Source organism: Cryptomeria japonica, chromosome 1, assembly GCF_030272615.1.
Source record: "Cryptomeria japonica chromosome 1, Sugi_1.0, whole genome shotgun sequence".
NCBI lineage: Eukaryota > Viridiplantae > Streptophyta > Pinopsida > Cupressales > Cupressaceae > Cryptomeria > Cryptomeria japonica.
The window spans coordinates 341,798,479-341,812,983 of NC_081405.1; the positions used below are offsets into that span (position 1 = coordinate 341,798,479).

Below are 14,505 nucleotides of genomic sequence, written 5' to 3' on the forward strand. Positions count from 1 at the left end.
GAAAAACTTTGCTTGCAAGCTTAGGTACACACCCAATAGCTAAACAGAATACAGCCTCTGAGTCTCACGCAATGGATTCTCAACGCCATATTATCCGACTCCAAATGCTAATGGGGGCACGATATGGCAAGTATCTTGGGAGAGTTACTATCTCTCTTGCACAAAGATTATCACCCTTTCGGAGGTGAATAGGGTAGCTTCTAATTTAACCGGCACTAGTAAGGGATCCATTTGGCGCGTTGGGGTATAATACTCAATTAAGAGGTCTCCCAGCCTTAAAAACCAAGGTTTGATATACTCAAAGGTACGGAGGAGAGATATTCCTAAGCACTATCATTGACTTGATTTTCATCAAATCAAATTTATTTTATAGTGGGTTGGATTACTTGGCGTTAGCTATTCCCACTTAGGTCGTTCCCCTCACACCAGTCATAATGGCTTTAAGAGTTATTAACTCCTCGGGAGGGCAGGCCTGCTAAAGAAATGCACTAATGAAAGAAAAAGATGAGTCTGGCTTTCTGATCACCTAAGAAAGGTGAGAGCATACTTGCCTATCATCACAATCACATAAGACATGATGGTTCATTTCCTTTAGCAAAAGATAAGTGTGCCTAAAAAAAACTTTAAGGAATACACAAAGTTTTGTTGAATTCTTATAGGCAACCTACAAAATAGATCCATTAGTAGTCATTGATGCGTTTTGAATTTGGTCTTTGACAAGCATATCTTCGTCAATCGTCTTACAAAAAAGAGTTAGGCTGCCCAAAAAATCTCACAAACAAGTCAGGGTTAGCATTAGCAATGATCAGATTAAAACTGAAAACCCTAAAAAAACAGTTTATTTTAAAAACACAAGCAGAAACTCGTACGATATGATTTAACAGATCAAATGACAAAACTTTAGATTTCGCACAAGAGAAGAAATAGGCCCATACGACATAAGAATAAGCTAATATGAGTCAGAATAGATCCAGATAGAGACCCTTATGACACAACTTTAGACCTAGCACGACAAGATAAATGATATCGTACAACACAGAATGAGGTGTCATCCCAAATTAAAAGGAAGTTCATACGAGCCAGATAATGAACTTGTATGACATTCTGAATCAGACCCGACAGAGATGAAGTCTTGTTGAAGCTTGAGAGGCCAAAATGATGATTCCGGCCCCACGGTGGGTGCCAAAATCTTGTGCCTGTGAAGTGTGCACCTATTATACCTATAGCTGTAACACAAAACACTCAATAAATCATTACAAGCAATGGTTAGAAAATTAATCAACGAAAGATAAAACCATAGCTAATCGATCTATTGCCTCCTAGTAAATGCAAGTATGAATTTTGCTCTCAGATCTGGTTATGCAAATTCCAGTGAGTTGACTACACTTAAATGGAGGATTTGAATGATGAAGATGCATAAGCTAGCAATGATAGCATGATTAAGCTACATGATTTCATGATTATTCTAGAAAATAAGCTAGAATGAAGATGCAATTAAGGTAAAATTGAACATGATAACAATGTTAAGAATGATTTGCTAAGAGCAATATGCCTATAGTAATAATGCTTGAATGCAAATGAGATGGGATTAGGGATGGGATCCGAGATTCTTTGAAATCCAAAATAGGGTCTATTTATAGGATTTCCAAGGCTAGGGGTGAGGTGGCAGGAATCAATAGTCAAGATTAAGTCTGAAGATATCAATGGTTAAATTGAAGGAGGTTGGCAAAGAGGTTGGTAGGAGAAGGGGTTGGATGAAAGGGGACAATGTCATCTCCATGATGACAAGTGTCAAGAGGCTTCTAGAAGAGGTTGGATGAAAGGGAACACTTAGTGACAAGTGTCACAAAGCTTTGCTCATGAGAGGACAAAGTGTTCAAGGAAAGGAGACATGGTGGTTAGGATGTGCAAGCTAGGATGGTGTTAGGCAACACCCGGGGTTAGATGGAATGAGTTAGGTTTAGAAGGGGTTAGGCTAGGTGGTTAGAAGTTAGGAGAATTTGAATTTAAAAATTCAAACAAAAGGAAAAGGCTAATTAATCTCAACAACTCATAAATTGATTTGTTTTAATTAATTAGGGGATTTAGAAGAAATGAATTTGACAGGGGGAATTAATTAATTAAAGGGAATTATTGAAATGAACCTATTAAATAAATCCTTAGATTTATTAATAAGTAGAGGAAAGGGGGGAATTTAATCATATTGTTGATGAATTCAAATAAATTGGGGAGGGAGATTAATTAAATATTGCTTATTTAATTAATTATCTTCAAACCATTTTTATGTGTATACAATGGCCAACAGAGTTTGGGTTGCTGCAAGTTAGTAAGGTAGAAAAAGGGGATGTCTATCGGATTATGTGCCTGATTGAAGATATTTCTGCTCAATTTCAATAAAGTCGGGTTTAGTGCATTGGTCCATCTACTCTCCCCGGTAAGTGGTAATACTTAGTTTATCCCACTACATGCAGGGAACACATCACGAGTCCCTAGTATGTGAAATTAGAGACGTGCACCAAATCAACAAGTGAAGGCATGATAAGCTACTAGGACATAAAAAGAAGAGTGAGTTGTGATGAGTTTGCCACTTTGGCAAACCGGTTGAGATGGGGTCCAGACAAATGAAGGAGAAGGAAGGTTTGGAATTTGTAGACATGGAATCACTTTGAGATGCTAATGTCAACTGGAATGCAGATGTAGATTGATGCAATGATAGGTGAAGATTGTTGGCATGATGTTATCATGCATGTTACCGGTATGAAGGCATGAGTAGTGTTAACCGATGAATAGGGCTACCGGTATGCAAGAAAGTGTAGAAGTGAAAGGCTCCCATCACATGAAGATGAGAATGTTGTGGATTGACAAGGTTGGTGACTAGGCTGATGTGATCCCACCGACAGAACAAGAAACTACATGGTTTGAAGGTTAATCAGTTAGGGTATAACCGATAGGGTATGTGAACCGGTAGGTAAACCTTGGTTGTGTGATGTGATCGGTGACCAAGACTGAACCGACATAGTGATTTGAGTTGAGCTAGATGCTGACAAGGACTCCATGTTGACTTCAGGTGGCAAATGGGTAGTGACAGGTGAATCGTGTATTGTCAAGGTAGTTGGTGATTGGTTAGACATTAAATGTCGATTGTGACTTTCATGGGTCAAGTGCAGGGGTTTGTAGCTCGATGCAGATCGAAACGCAAATATCTCTAGTGCAATGATCAATGCAAGTTGTTCGGATGCAGATCCGAGTTGGTGAAGGTAACAACTACATCATGCACGATGATTAAAAAAAATGCATGGCTGACAAACAGGTCGTAGTTTTCTAAGTATAGAAAACATGTATTGGAATGAAGAAGATTGACGGTGTTGTATGATTTGTTGAAGGCTGGTAATCCCAGAGACAAGATCTGATCTGATATGCCTCATGGTCTGTGGAGAAAACCCTAGTGCGCCAAGTTTGAGTTTATGTTTTGACAAAAAAGAACAAGTATAAATGTGTAGATCAAAGACCAAAGTAGATGATGCTAGATGCAGGAGAAAAGAGCGTGAGGGTGCGAGAAGAATCAATCAAAGTGTAATCTGCAGAAGATCATAGTGACTAAGTGTTGGAAAGAGAACTGGTAAGAGGGTTTAACCAGTAAGGTTAGAGTAATCGATAAGCTGCAAAGAGTGTAACAGTCAAGTGAACCGGTAGTGCTAGAACCAACATGAAGGCAACATAGTTTGTGGCAGTGCAGTGAGAGTGTCAGAGGAAGATCCGGCAAGGTAGAAGTAGAGTAGAAAAGGAATCAGACAGAGAGGACTAAGAACCGATAACCAGGTGTGTGGTCTGACAGTTCAACTAATCGATAGAGTGTGAATCAAAAAGGAAGCAATAGTGAGCGAAGGAGAGCAGAGAGAGTGAGAAGAGGTCAGACATAGTTGAGATTGAGTAGCAGAAGATTTAGAGAGGGTGAGTAGAGTACCAGTGGTGACAAGTAGTAGTGGATCAGAGTGATCAAAGAACTGATAGAGAACAAAGAAGAGTTGAACCAGTAGAGAGAAGTTGAATAGGTGTTACAAAACTCATTTTTAACAAGGTGCATTCCTTGTAATAAGTTTTTATTTCATTGTATATCACTGGGTTGGTTCTTGGCGCAAGGGTTGGTGCTCCTTGGGTTGGTTCCCTAAATCAACAGGGGTTGGTGCTCCTTGGGTTGGTGCCCTAAATCAATAGGGGTTGGTGCCCTAAACATTGTAACAATGTTGTTTTATTGTGGGGCTGGATTGGAGCAGTAGACTCCAACAACATTTCTCACCAAGGTTTTTCCCACATTGGGTTTTCCTTGTATATCCAGTGTTGTGTGATGTGTTATTGTGTGTTCTTGCATCTTAATCTCTTCCTTGTCTCATTGATATATTCACTTGGTGTTTGATCTGCTAATCAATACACAGTCAAGTTTAAAAGGTTAAAAATATTGATAACCACTGATTCACCCCCCTCTCAGTGGCATCTTGTGTTCTACAGGATGACACCTATACAACCATGGAAACAAAAGCATACACAATGACAATAACATACTGACAGACTAACAACATATAATGAAGGCTTATCCACAATGCAAAGACTTACCAAAGGCATCTATAAAAACACAAAGGCTGAGGTCCTAGGACACACATAGGGGAAAGTGTCATCACATGCCATCATCAAGGGTTATTCTCAAAGTAACTCACTAGACCCAGCACCCAAGTGACACCCATGCAGAACTAACTCAACCTTTCATGAAGGCAAGGGAGTACAGTCATACCAACAAGGTCTTCCCAAATTCATCTTGAGCCTGAACTAGCACTCAAGACCATGAGTGGAGAATCAAGATTATCTTGTTAATGTGAAAGCTACCCAAACCCTCAAGTTAATTCATTAGGATTATCACTTAATTAAAACAACTTCCAATGAGATATTATGGCAGCCACATAGGGGTTGTGACACCCACTTGGAAGTCACTCCCCCTACGATGTTCCTAAAACCTTGGGATACAACCAAAATAAAACAAACCCATGAAATACACATGATAAAACACCTCATAGGTTTCATACTAAAAAATTGAGCCTTTTAACATTAAATCCGAATTCACTTTCTACTACCAAATTCTCTCAAATATAATCATAAAAGTAAAACTATCAAGCCTCAAGAACGAATACTCAAAGAGAGGAAATTATAAAAATATATCATAAATAGACATTTAAATAATTGGGAAGAACCATAACAAAAAGCCAAAATAATCTAACCATGCCTCTGGTCTGAATTAGCCCAACACAGGCTCCAAAATCAAGTCAAAATTTGAGAAAATGTAGAATGGCACATTTGCCAATTTTGATGGTGCATTTGTTAATTCTGATGGTGCATACACATACTACTTTAGTGCATATATAAACTAGAATGGTGCATATGACACAGAGTTGCACATACACAAACTACTATAGTACATTCATGACTTCTTTTTGCGCATATACTAAACATTTTGGTGCATATGTGAAAGAGAATAAAACACAATTCAAACACAAATAAAACCTCATTAATAGACTTTTGGTATACTCTAGATCAAAATTTGAGTCAAATGCATTAAAGACAAGAATATTTTTACCCACATACACAACCCGAAAATCCTTAAACAAGAAAACTAGTTCACCAAACATGTGCAACCAATACGGCTTCCAAAAGAGTGAACCCCAAACAAACTTTCGTTCAATAGGCCAAAGAAGAAAAAATTTAAAACACAGATATATTCATACTCATTCAAACAACAAAAATCCTAGGAAAAATATCAGATTAATTCCAGAGTTTCAAGAACAACATGTAAAAAAATAACAGACAATATTTTCTTGAAATCAAAATACATAAAAGAACAAAGGAATACAAGATCACCAACCTAGAAATAAAAGTAGACCAAATATTAAAAGGTAAAGTATGATCCCGCATGATCAAACAATTCATTTCACACTCAATCTTTCCTTGCAGGTACAAAAACAAGTGAACTTGCGAAGCTACCGAAACTCCCCACAAAAAATCACCGGACAACTCCCTCGAAGATTTGAGGCAAGATTCAATAATTTCAAATCCAAAAGTTGCAGACCCCTTCTTAGAATTTTTGAAGAACAAGATCCAACTCCCTCAAAACCAAAACCACCCTTTCCATTTGTATTGAGGACACAAATGGCAACTCCTCATTCAAACATCACCACACTCACCTTCCACACTTGAAAGAAAAGACAACAAAAAATAATTACCCAAAATTCAAATCCAAAAATAATCATAAATCAAATAAATAAACAATTAAATCCTAAATTCCCAAAAATAAGTAAATAACATAATCCTATAAATCACATTTATAAAATATAATAAAATTCACAATTAATATGTACAAGTATATATATATATATATATATATATATATATATATATATATATATATATATATATATATATATATATATATATATATATATATATATATATATATATATATATATATATATATATATATATATATATTCACTACATTATTTATTACTAACACAAAGGTCAAGTATATTAATAATATATTAATTAATCATCTCAACTTAAAAGTAAAATAGCTGAAGCTTAAGGATTAAATGAAACACCACATACTTGAACTACATAAACCCAACAAGATGACTCAAGCTAAACACTATAACCAACAAGACACCAACTAGGTTAAGAATGCGATGGAACCTTATGTCACCTCTGATCAATTGCCATTGGGATTAGAGGCATACTCAGACCTGTGAGACTAGGTAAGTCGATGCCTAGTACCTGCATGACATCAAACATTTTTCCATACAATATATAACACAAAATAAACACATAGGTGAAAGAGAATCACAATGTCACGTTGTGCTCATAAATGAGTGTTGTGACATCGTCCCTTTCACCTCCAAAGTAATCATGCAACATGGTGATAGCCTAGCATCATCAATAACATCATCATATCTAATGAAAACATAAAGGGTTAGCACATAACAAAACATCACCATAAATAAATATAAACCACCTCGCATGATAATGGATAAACATAAATAACCAAAAATAAGCCTTACTATCATCATGGTTCTGAGTATATCATGATCCAACAAAAAAACATAATGCATCAGACATCACCATAAAGTATCCCAGCATAAGAGTCTAAAACAAGTCCAAAAGTATCAATCAAATGTACCAAAAAAAGCATGTCATAGAAGATCACTACATTTCGTTTCTCTCTTTTGGAGAGGAATTTTGTCCCAATTGGTTTTCTCCTTTTCTCCATTTGTGAGAGATTGCTTTGCATTTGCATTTGTATATGGGTACCTAACATGGCCAAGATGTTAGGACCCATATTGCATCTTACATTGTATTGCATAATAATATTCTCCCTAAGTTGCACTTAAGGGGTGGGGGGATGGGGGGGGCAATTGGAGTAAATGTGGTTTTATCCTATTTACACAAGCTTAAGTTTTACTTAGGTAGTGGACATAATACTAAATCTTAGATATTAGTTGCATAGTATTTAATATTTGTAGCTGCTAGTTGGCCATCATTTATCTCCACCTCATCATGCCTCTGCTATTTGTAGAAGGTGTTTGTAAATGTTTTAGTATCTCAAAAGAGGTATTTTCTAATTGGTGAATTAGCCTTGTTGCTTTTCTTTTGCAATGTGGAGTTGGTCGTGTTTGCAAATTGTTGTTTCTAGGAGGTTACACCAACAAAAAAAAGGTTCAAATCCACCTACAAAAACTATATGCCCCACCTCCCAGAAATATTGCAAACATAGTAAAAAAATAATTAAAAATCACATAGCCTTCACATGGGTACCCAACACACAACCAATCAAAGTTGGTCAACATCAAGTGCTCTATTGCTTACCGACAGGTTCGATAGCTAACATGCACAACATGCAAACCTTGATATCCCACTTAGGATAGCATAAAAAATACATATGTCAATATACAAGCCCAAGTGGTCCCCATTCCAAAGTGGATGCCTAGAAAGAATATTCTACCAATATGCTTTGTAAGGTCATCATCACTTACTAAACCCATCTCTATGAATGCAATTAATTTTTTTTATAGGTAAATAAATGCTATAATTTTTTGTCCCTTTTGTCCCAAGGCATCCAAGTACACCTTCCAAGGATCATAGAGACACATAAAAATGACTTAGGATTGCAAAGATAATGTTAGGTTCCTTATCTTAATAGTTTCATTTATTTATTTTCCTTTTACTAATGTTTGGCATAATAGGTCTATGTTTGTGGGTGTGAGAAAGGAATAGATGGGAGATACTTTAAGAGCACTATAGGGGAGTTTACCTACTTCTACAACCACTAAAGTATAAAAGCAACCTTGAGCTATAGATGAATTGAACATAAAAATGATTTATTACAAGCAATTGAGATATCTCACTTAAATAAATTATTCAAAAGAGAAATTTGTTGTCTCATTGTTCTGTTTAAATTAGTCTAGCTAAATCTCAATGGTCTTTATCAAGAGATGAACATCATATGCACAAGAACAAATATTTAGACTATCATCACCACACTTCGACCAAGATTTCTTGTTATCTATAGAACACCCATTCCTCATGAAGAGGGCAATCTATTGGATTACCCAACACAAAACTTAATCAATTGCCTAATGGGCAACATTGTTTGCCACTTCTCTACTGAACATAAACGAAATATGTTCCTTCCATTTTCAATTTGATTACAATAACGGTGAATCAGATTTGGCAAGTACAAGTTCAATATTTCTATGTCTGATGCATTGATCCTACCTCTAGATCCCTAAAATTTATTCTACAACCTTCTAGAGTCATCCGCAACCTATTTTCAGGTATTCTACAATCATTCTCTAGGTGTAGCACTTTCTTCTATTTTCTATTCTTTTTGTTATATCACACTTCTACTTTCAAAGACCAATTTCTTCACTTTAGTTAGCCATGGTGCTAGACTTTTTCTAGTAGTGTTATAATAAGTTAGAAAGCCTTATCAATTGCACTAGTCATATATACTGAAGAATATAAAAAACATCTTTAGGTGCTAGACTTTTTCTAGTAGTGTTATAATAAGTTAGAAAGCCTTATCAATTGCACTAGTCATATATACTGAAGAATATAAAAAACATCTTTAATCCATTTTTCTTTCTTCCAAGTAGAAAATAAATGCCAACTCTTACATAGAAATATGTTTTTTCTAAACACCAAATCATTGTCTTAGGGAAAAACAATCAAATGAGTCCAAAACAACTAGAAAAAAGTGCTAGAGATGCACTTTTCATATTTACAACTTGAAAATACCATGACAATATTACATCATCAAATGGTTTTTATGGTTTCTTTTGACTTTTAGTATAACATACTAGCTAAGAAAAACTTAAGACTTAAATTTTACTATAAATAAAAAATGTCCAACTTCATCTTAAAGCTTATCAACCTTCTTAGTGTAATGCAATTATGAACCCTCCAAGTTAATCCATGGCCTATTTTCAAGCGTTTACAATCATTCTCTAGGTGTAGCATTTGCTTTTGTTTTTCATTTTCTTTTATTTTTGTCATATCACAATTCTACTTTCAATTTTTAGTTTCAATAAGTAGTATAATCACTTTAGTTAGAGTTTGTTTATTAATGTTAGACTAAGTTAGAAAGTCTTATTTTGCACTAGTATATGCTTAATGAAAAAATAACTCCTTTAACCAAGTTTTTCCTTTCTTTCAAGTACGAGGTAGATGTCAACTCTTACATAGAAATATGTCATTTTTAAATAATAGATCATTGTCTTAAGGAGAAACAATAAGATTAAGTCCAAAACAAAGATGAAAAAGTGCTAAGTATGCACTTTTCATTCTTAAACTTGAAAATGCCTTGACAATATAATTCCATCACATGATTACTATTATTTTGTTTGACTTTTAGTATAACAAAACTTAAAATACCAATATAAAAATCAAAATTGCCCAACTTCATCTTAAACCCTGACAACTTTCTTTAAATGACGTACATAAATTTGGACCCTCCAAATTACCTTCAAAATTAAAATTACTTTTATTTTATACCTATTCACTCAAAAAACAAAATGATCACAATAAATTTAAAAAAAAAATCAAAATCAATATATTAATGCATTTTTACCTTGGACCCGAACAATATAATAATCATAAAAATTAAGACTTTTTATTTCCTACCTATTATATATTAACTTAAAAGATGAATAACTATGTGAAGTGCTATTTGTGGTAATCACAAATAAAACATATATGTTAAAACATCATTAGTCATATATATGTTTGTACAGAAGGGAGCATGTATGAATGAGATGAATGATGGCAATGTACCCATAAGTCAGTAACTTGCCACAAAAGGTTGAGGAAGAAAGTAATTGATTGACGGTAAAGAAACCTAAGACAAACAGAAAGGCCTCTTCTACGTATGGTTGAGTGGGAATGAGTGGTGTTAGTCATACTTTGCATTTAATATTAAAAAAATCACCACTTTCATCTTGAAAACACAGTTCAAGAAGGTGCCTTCACATGCAGGGGGATTCATCCTGCCATAGTTTTTAAATATTACATTTAAAAGCACAAACAAAACATAAGGACAAACAAGAATGCACTAGAATAAATATAAAATCTTGTATGGTGGGATGCCCTCTAAGAATAAAATTTACTGTAAGAGAAAGTAATGATAGGAACATGTGAGAATGAAACAAGAGAAGAGCATTATAAAGACATGAAAAGATCTATTTGTGTGTGTATTATGATTGATGGGTATTATTCCTTCCATGGTTGTATGTTGCACACATTCCTTCCTTGCATTCTCTGGTCAAAATCTAGAAAGAGTATAAAGAAAGCAAGCGGTGCACTCAAGTTTTTCCAGCTATCTAGTCACCTATTATGTGTTGTTGGGGGTCATAGTGAGGGCCTATGCGATCATGTATAATGATGGGTTTCTACCAAATTCCTTGATCTACTAAAAACCCACTTGAGATTTCTTCTTCATTAGCCCTGCTGTAGAGAACAACTAACTGCCCTTTGGGTCCATCATGGCCATTGCTGTATTCTAGAAAAGGGTCTGATACATTTGGTATTCAAACATTGGAATATTTAAGTTTAGAATAGGAAGCTCTGGGATCATATTTTTCTTAAAGTATTATTTGAAACGTTGTTATCTTTTTTTTTTTGAATCATCAAGGCCTTGTATGATGAAGAATTCAAGCTGTGTTGCAGGGTGTCTGGATGCACAGGCACCCACGAGAGCTACTTTTGAGAGCATCCACAGATGGCCCCATTCAGAAGCTGAATTTGTGCGTGTCATGAGGAGTAAAGATGATCTCAATCCAAAGAGAAGAGCTGAATATGTTGATGGTTATTCTTGCAGACAGATGTATCTCAGGAGTTATACCTTCTCTAGAAAGGAGACTGTGCCTCAAAAAACTAAGAAGTGCTTTGGAAAAGTGAAAGACAGAATGTCCACTATGGTTAACACCTCAAAGAAGGATAAGAGGGCCTCACTTCTCAGGAAGATCAGAGATAAGATCGTGGAGAGATATTGTGCTGCCATGGCTGCCATTTTTCACAGGCTTTTGTCATGTACTACAAGTGTGGAAGTCAGTGATCAAGCCCTTAATTATCACCACAACTGATGGCTTCCAGATTCTCTGGTTTTTCTTGTTTGTTGGTAGTTTTAGAATGAATATTTATTTTGTTTCCTGAAATAAGGTTAGTTATGGTTTCATGTCCTACAAGGAAGGGCTTGGTGATTATGTGCTGTTTTTAGTTTCTTTCTTTTAATTGACAAGTAAAGATGTAAGCTTCTGATTTAAGTTATTGTATGATTTTTTTTTCGATGTTTTTGATCACATTCTATGATCGATCATCAGAAAAATCAGATTACCAAAAATTCAGAATCTTTTAGATTTAATAGCGGAAGCTTATTGAAACAAGCAGTTCTGATAGCTTATTGAAACAAGCAGTTCTGATAGTTGAATCATGAAATGCAGAGTATTCTTTATTAATCAACATCATCCCATTCTAAACTGTTAGATGTGCTTTGTATTTGAATATGGTATCTGCATTTTTTCTGCTTCTTCTGAACGTTTTGTTCACATATTCACATAACTCTGGTTATTCTTTCTTGAAGTGCACTCAGTTTATAGTTTATGGGTATTTATCTTCTCTAGAAATGCTCAGAGGTTTCTAAATTTAAAAAATAAAATTTGGGACCAATTTGCATAAAAGTTCTATTGGCAATTTCATGAAAGAGTTTTGAAATTTGGATGACTTCGAAGAATGAAACAACTGAAACATACTTTTTATTTAATATAAATTTATGCTAAAGTTACAAATATTTTAAGGTAAGTTTGAACGAACTTAAAAGTAAGGAGAAAATTGGTGGATCTGTCCATAAGTTTTACTTTCAGGCCCAAGCACTGTAATTTAAGAAATGAAAAACAATTATAATTTCTTGACAAAACATTATTGGAAAAAAGATATCTCCCATGGTGATGAAGGCAAGTCAAACAACTTTTAAGTATATTATTCAAGAACAATCGCAATTGAACACACAAACATGCTTCATTTCATTTGATTTCACAAGAATTCGTATATGATATAATATGAAAAAGGCAGTCATGATTCTACACAGTGCACAAGAAAATAAATATGCTTGGTTTTGGAAAACAATATTAACCCATTCATACACATACTTTACAACCATTCTATTTATATAATTTCCATACCTAACCAAACCCATTCATACGCATACTTTACAACCATTCTATTTATATAATTTCCATTACCTAATTAAAGAATTAGGAATAATATGGATTTCAAAAATAATGAATATAAAAAATGCAGTGGAAATGGTCGCAAAGATATATATATATATATATATATATAAATCTATCAAAAATTATATTGTTTGTTTTTTATTATGGGAAAAACAGGTTTTGAAGGGATCTCGAAACCTTTTACAACAGATCCTTAAAAGATAATAGCATTAAGAAACAAGAAAAGACATTATGCCAAAAAACCAGCACAGTTCTAGGCAAAAAAAAACATAAAAGCCCAACAAAACCAGCAACATCCAACCATAACAGAAAAAAGACAAAAGACAAATTACTTAATGTTTTTAAGAGCATTAGCCAAATTTCCGTCAATCCCTTGCAAATCTTTAATATTATCCCTAAGCATAGGGATATTCTTGGAAGAGGCCAAAGCAGCTTTTTTCATACTCGCCCTTGTTCTTTTTGCCGCACCATCAGGAGCACTTTCCATTGTCCCTGCCTCAATAGTATCCTCATCAATATCTAGGTACACAACAAGTTTGGAAGTGCTCGAGCCATCAATGAACTTGATAATTTCCTCTAAATTCTTAGTCACAGAGGTAAGGATATCCGAAATCATTACCAAAAAGTTTTTCATGGTTGTTTTTCCTTCCTCCAGTTTACTAATCTGAGCTTCCAGCTTCTCCACTTTTTCCTCCATACCCTTTTTCCACTGCTCCTGGTTACTTTTAGCTTTCTTTCCCTTCTCTTCCTGTTGCTTTTCCATTTTTTCTAGATTCTTGATTCTTTCATATACCCACCTGTCAAAACCCAATCGAGCCTCAGACTGATTTTTGAGTTTATCCAAAATAATCCCATCTCCATTATATTGTTTGTTAATTCAAGTAATTATTTACAATTTCTTTTAATAAGTCAGTTAATTAAAGATTGATCATTTTCTAAATTAGTTTGAGTCAAAGATATACACAATATTATTTTTAAAAATTCAATACAAATTTTTAGTGTGTGGGTTTGACCTTCATCTTTTGTCCAAACAACTAGAGTATATCTTAGATCATCTCCAACATTTCTTTTGCCTTGATAAATTGGGACATACCATAATGTAGAAACCTTGTGCTCAAAATTTACATCTATTTACACTAGCTTATAGTAACATCAATTGTTATTCTTGTTATCCATAATATATATGTGGTACATTTGTATAATCGTCTAGAGAGAAAAAAAAAATCTCCCTTTTGGATGTCTTGATGTGGATCAAATTCTCTTTTAGATCTTTTCTTTGGGATTGACATAGGTATCAACTAGGTGTTTGTAGCCCTTCTCTACTTCTTCCATCCCCCCCCCCCCTCATGGAGAGTCTCGTCACTTTCCCAATAACCTCCTCACTTATTTCAAACAAAATACCCCCCATAGTAACCCTCCTATCTACCCAAGACCTAGAAAATTGAATAGAAAATTTTTCATCATAGCTATTTATGCATTTGATGAACGAAGCCACCCCACCTTCTTTACATATATGCCAAACAATGCTATTCCTTTTGAACTTAGTGTGATTGTTGGGCCTGATCCTAACCTTGTCCCCACCCTTGGAAGTCATCACTATAACACAAAGAACTTGAAAATTGGACCTTTCTTTTTCCCATAGTTTGTAGTTAGCCGATAAAACAAATTTCATAGCCTTAACATT

General features: G+C 34.6%; 1 protein-coding gene across 1 annotated transcript; it reads left to right on the plus strand.

Annotated features, from left to right (window-relative positions):
* Window positions 1-10,997: 10,997 nt before the first annotated feature.
* LOC131043584 (uncharacterized) lies at window positions 10,998-11,987 on the plus strand. Its single transcript, XM_057976815.2, has one exon. It carries the CDS (start codon window positions 11,232-11,234, stop codon window positions 11,673-11,675), a length of 444 nt encoding a protein of 147 aa, XP_057832798.1. The 5' UTR covers window positions 10,998-11,231; the 3' UTR covers window positions 11,676-11,987.
* Window positions 11,988-14,505: the final 2,518 nt, after the last annotated feature.

What these genes read in the sequence shown, in the direction of transcription:
- LOC131043584 (XM_057976815.2), top strand. Translation starts at nt 11,232, where the DNA reads ATGATGAAGAATTCAAGCTGTGTTGCAGGGTGTCTGGATGCACAGGCA.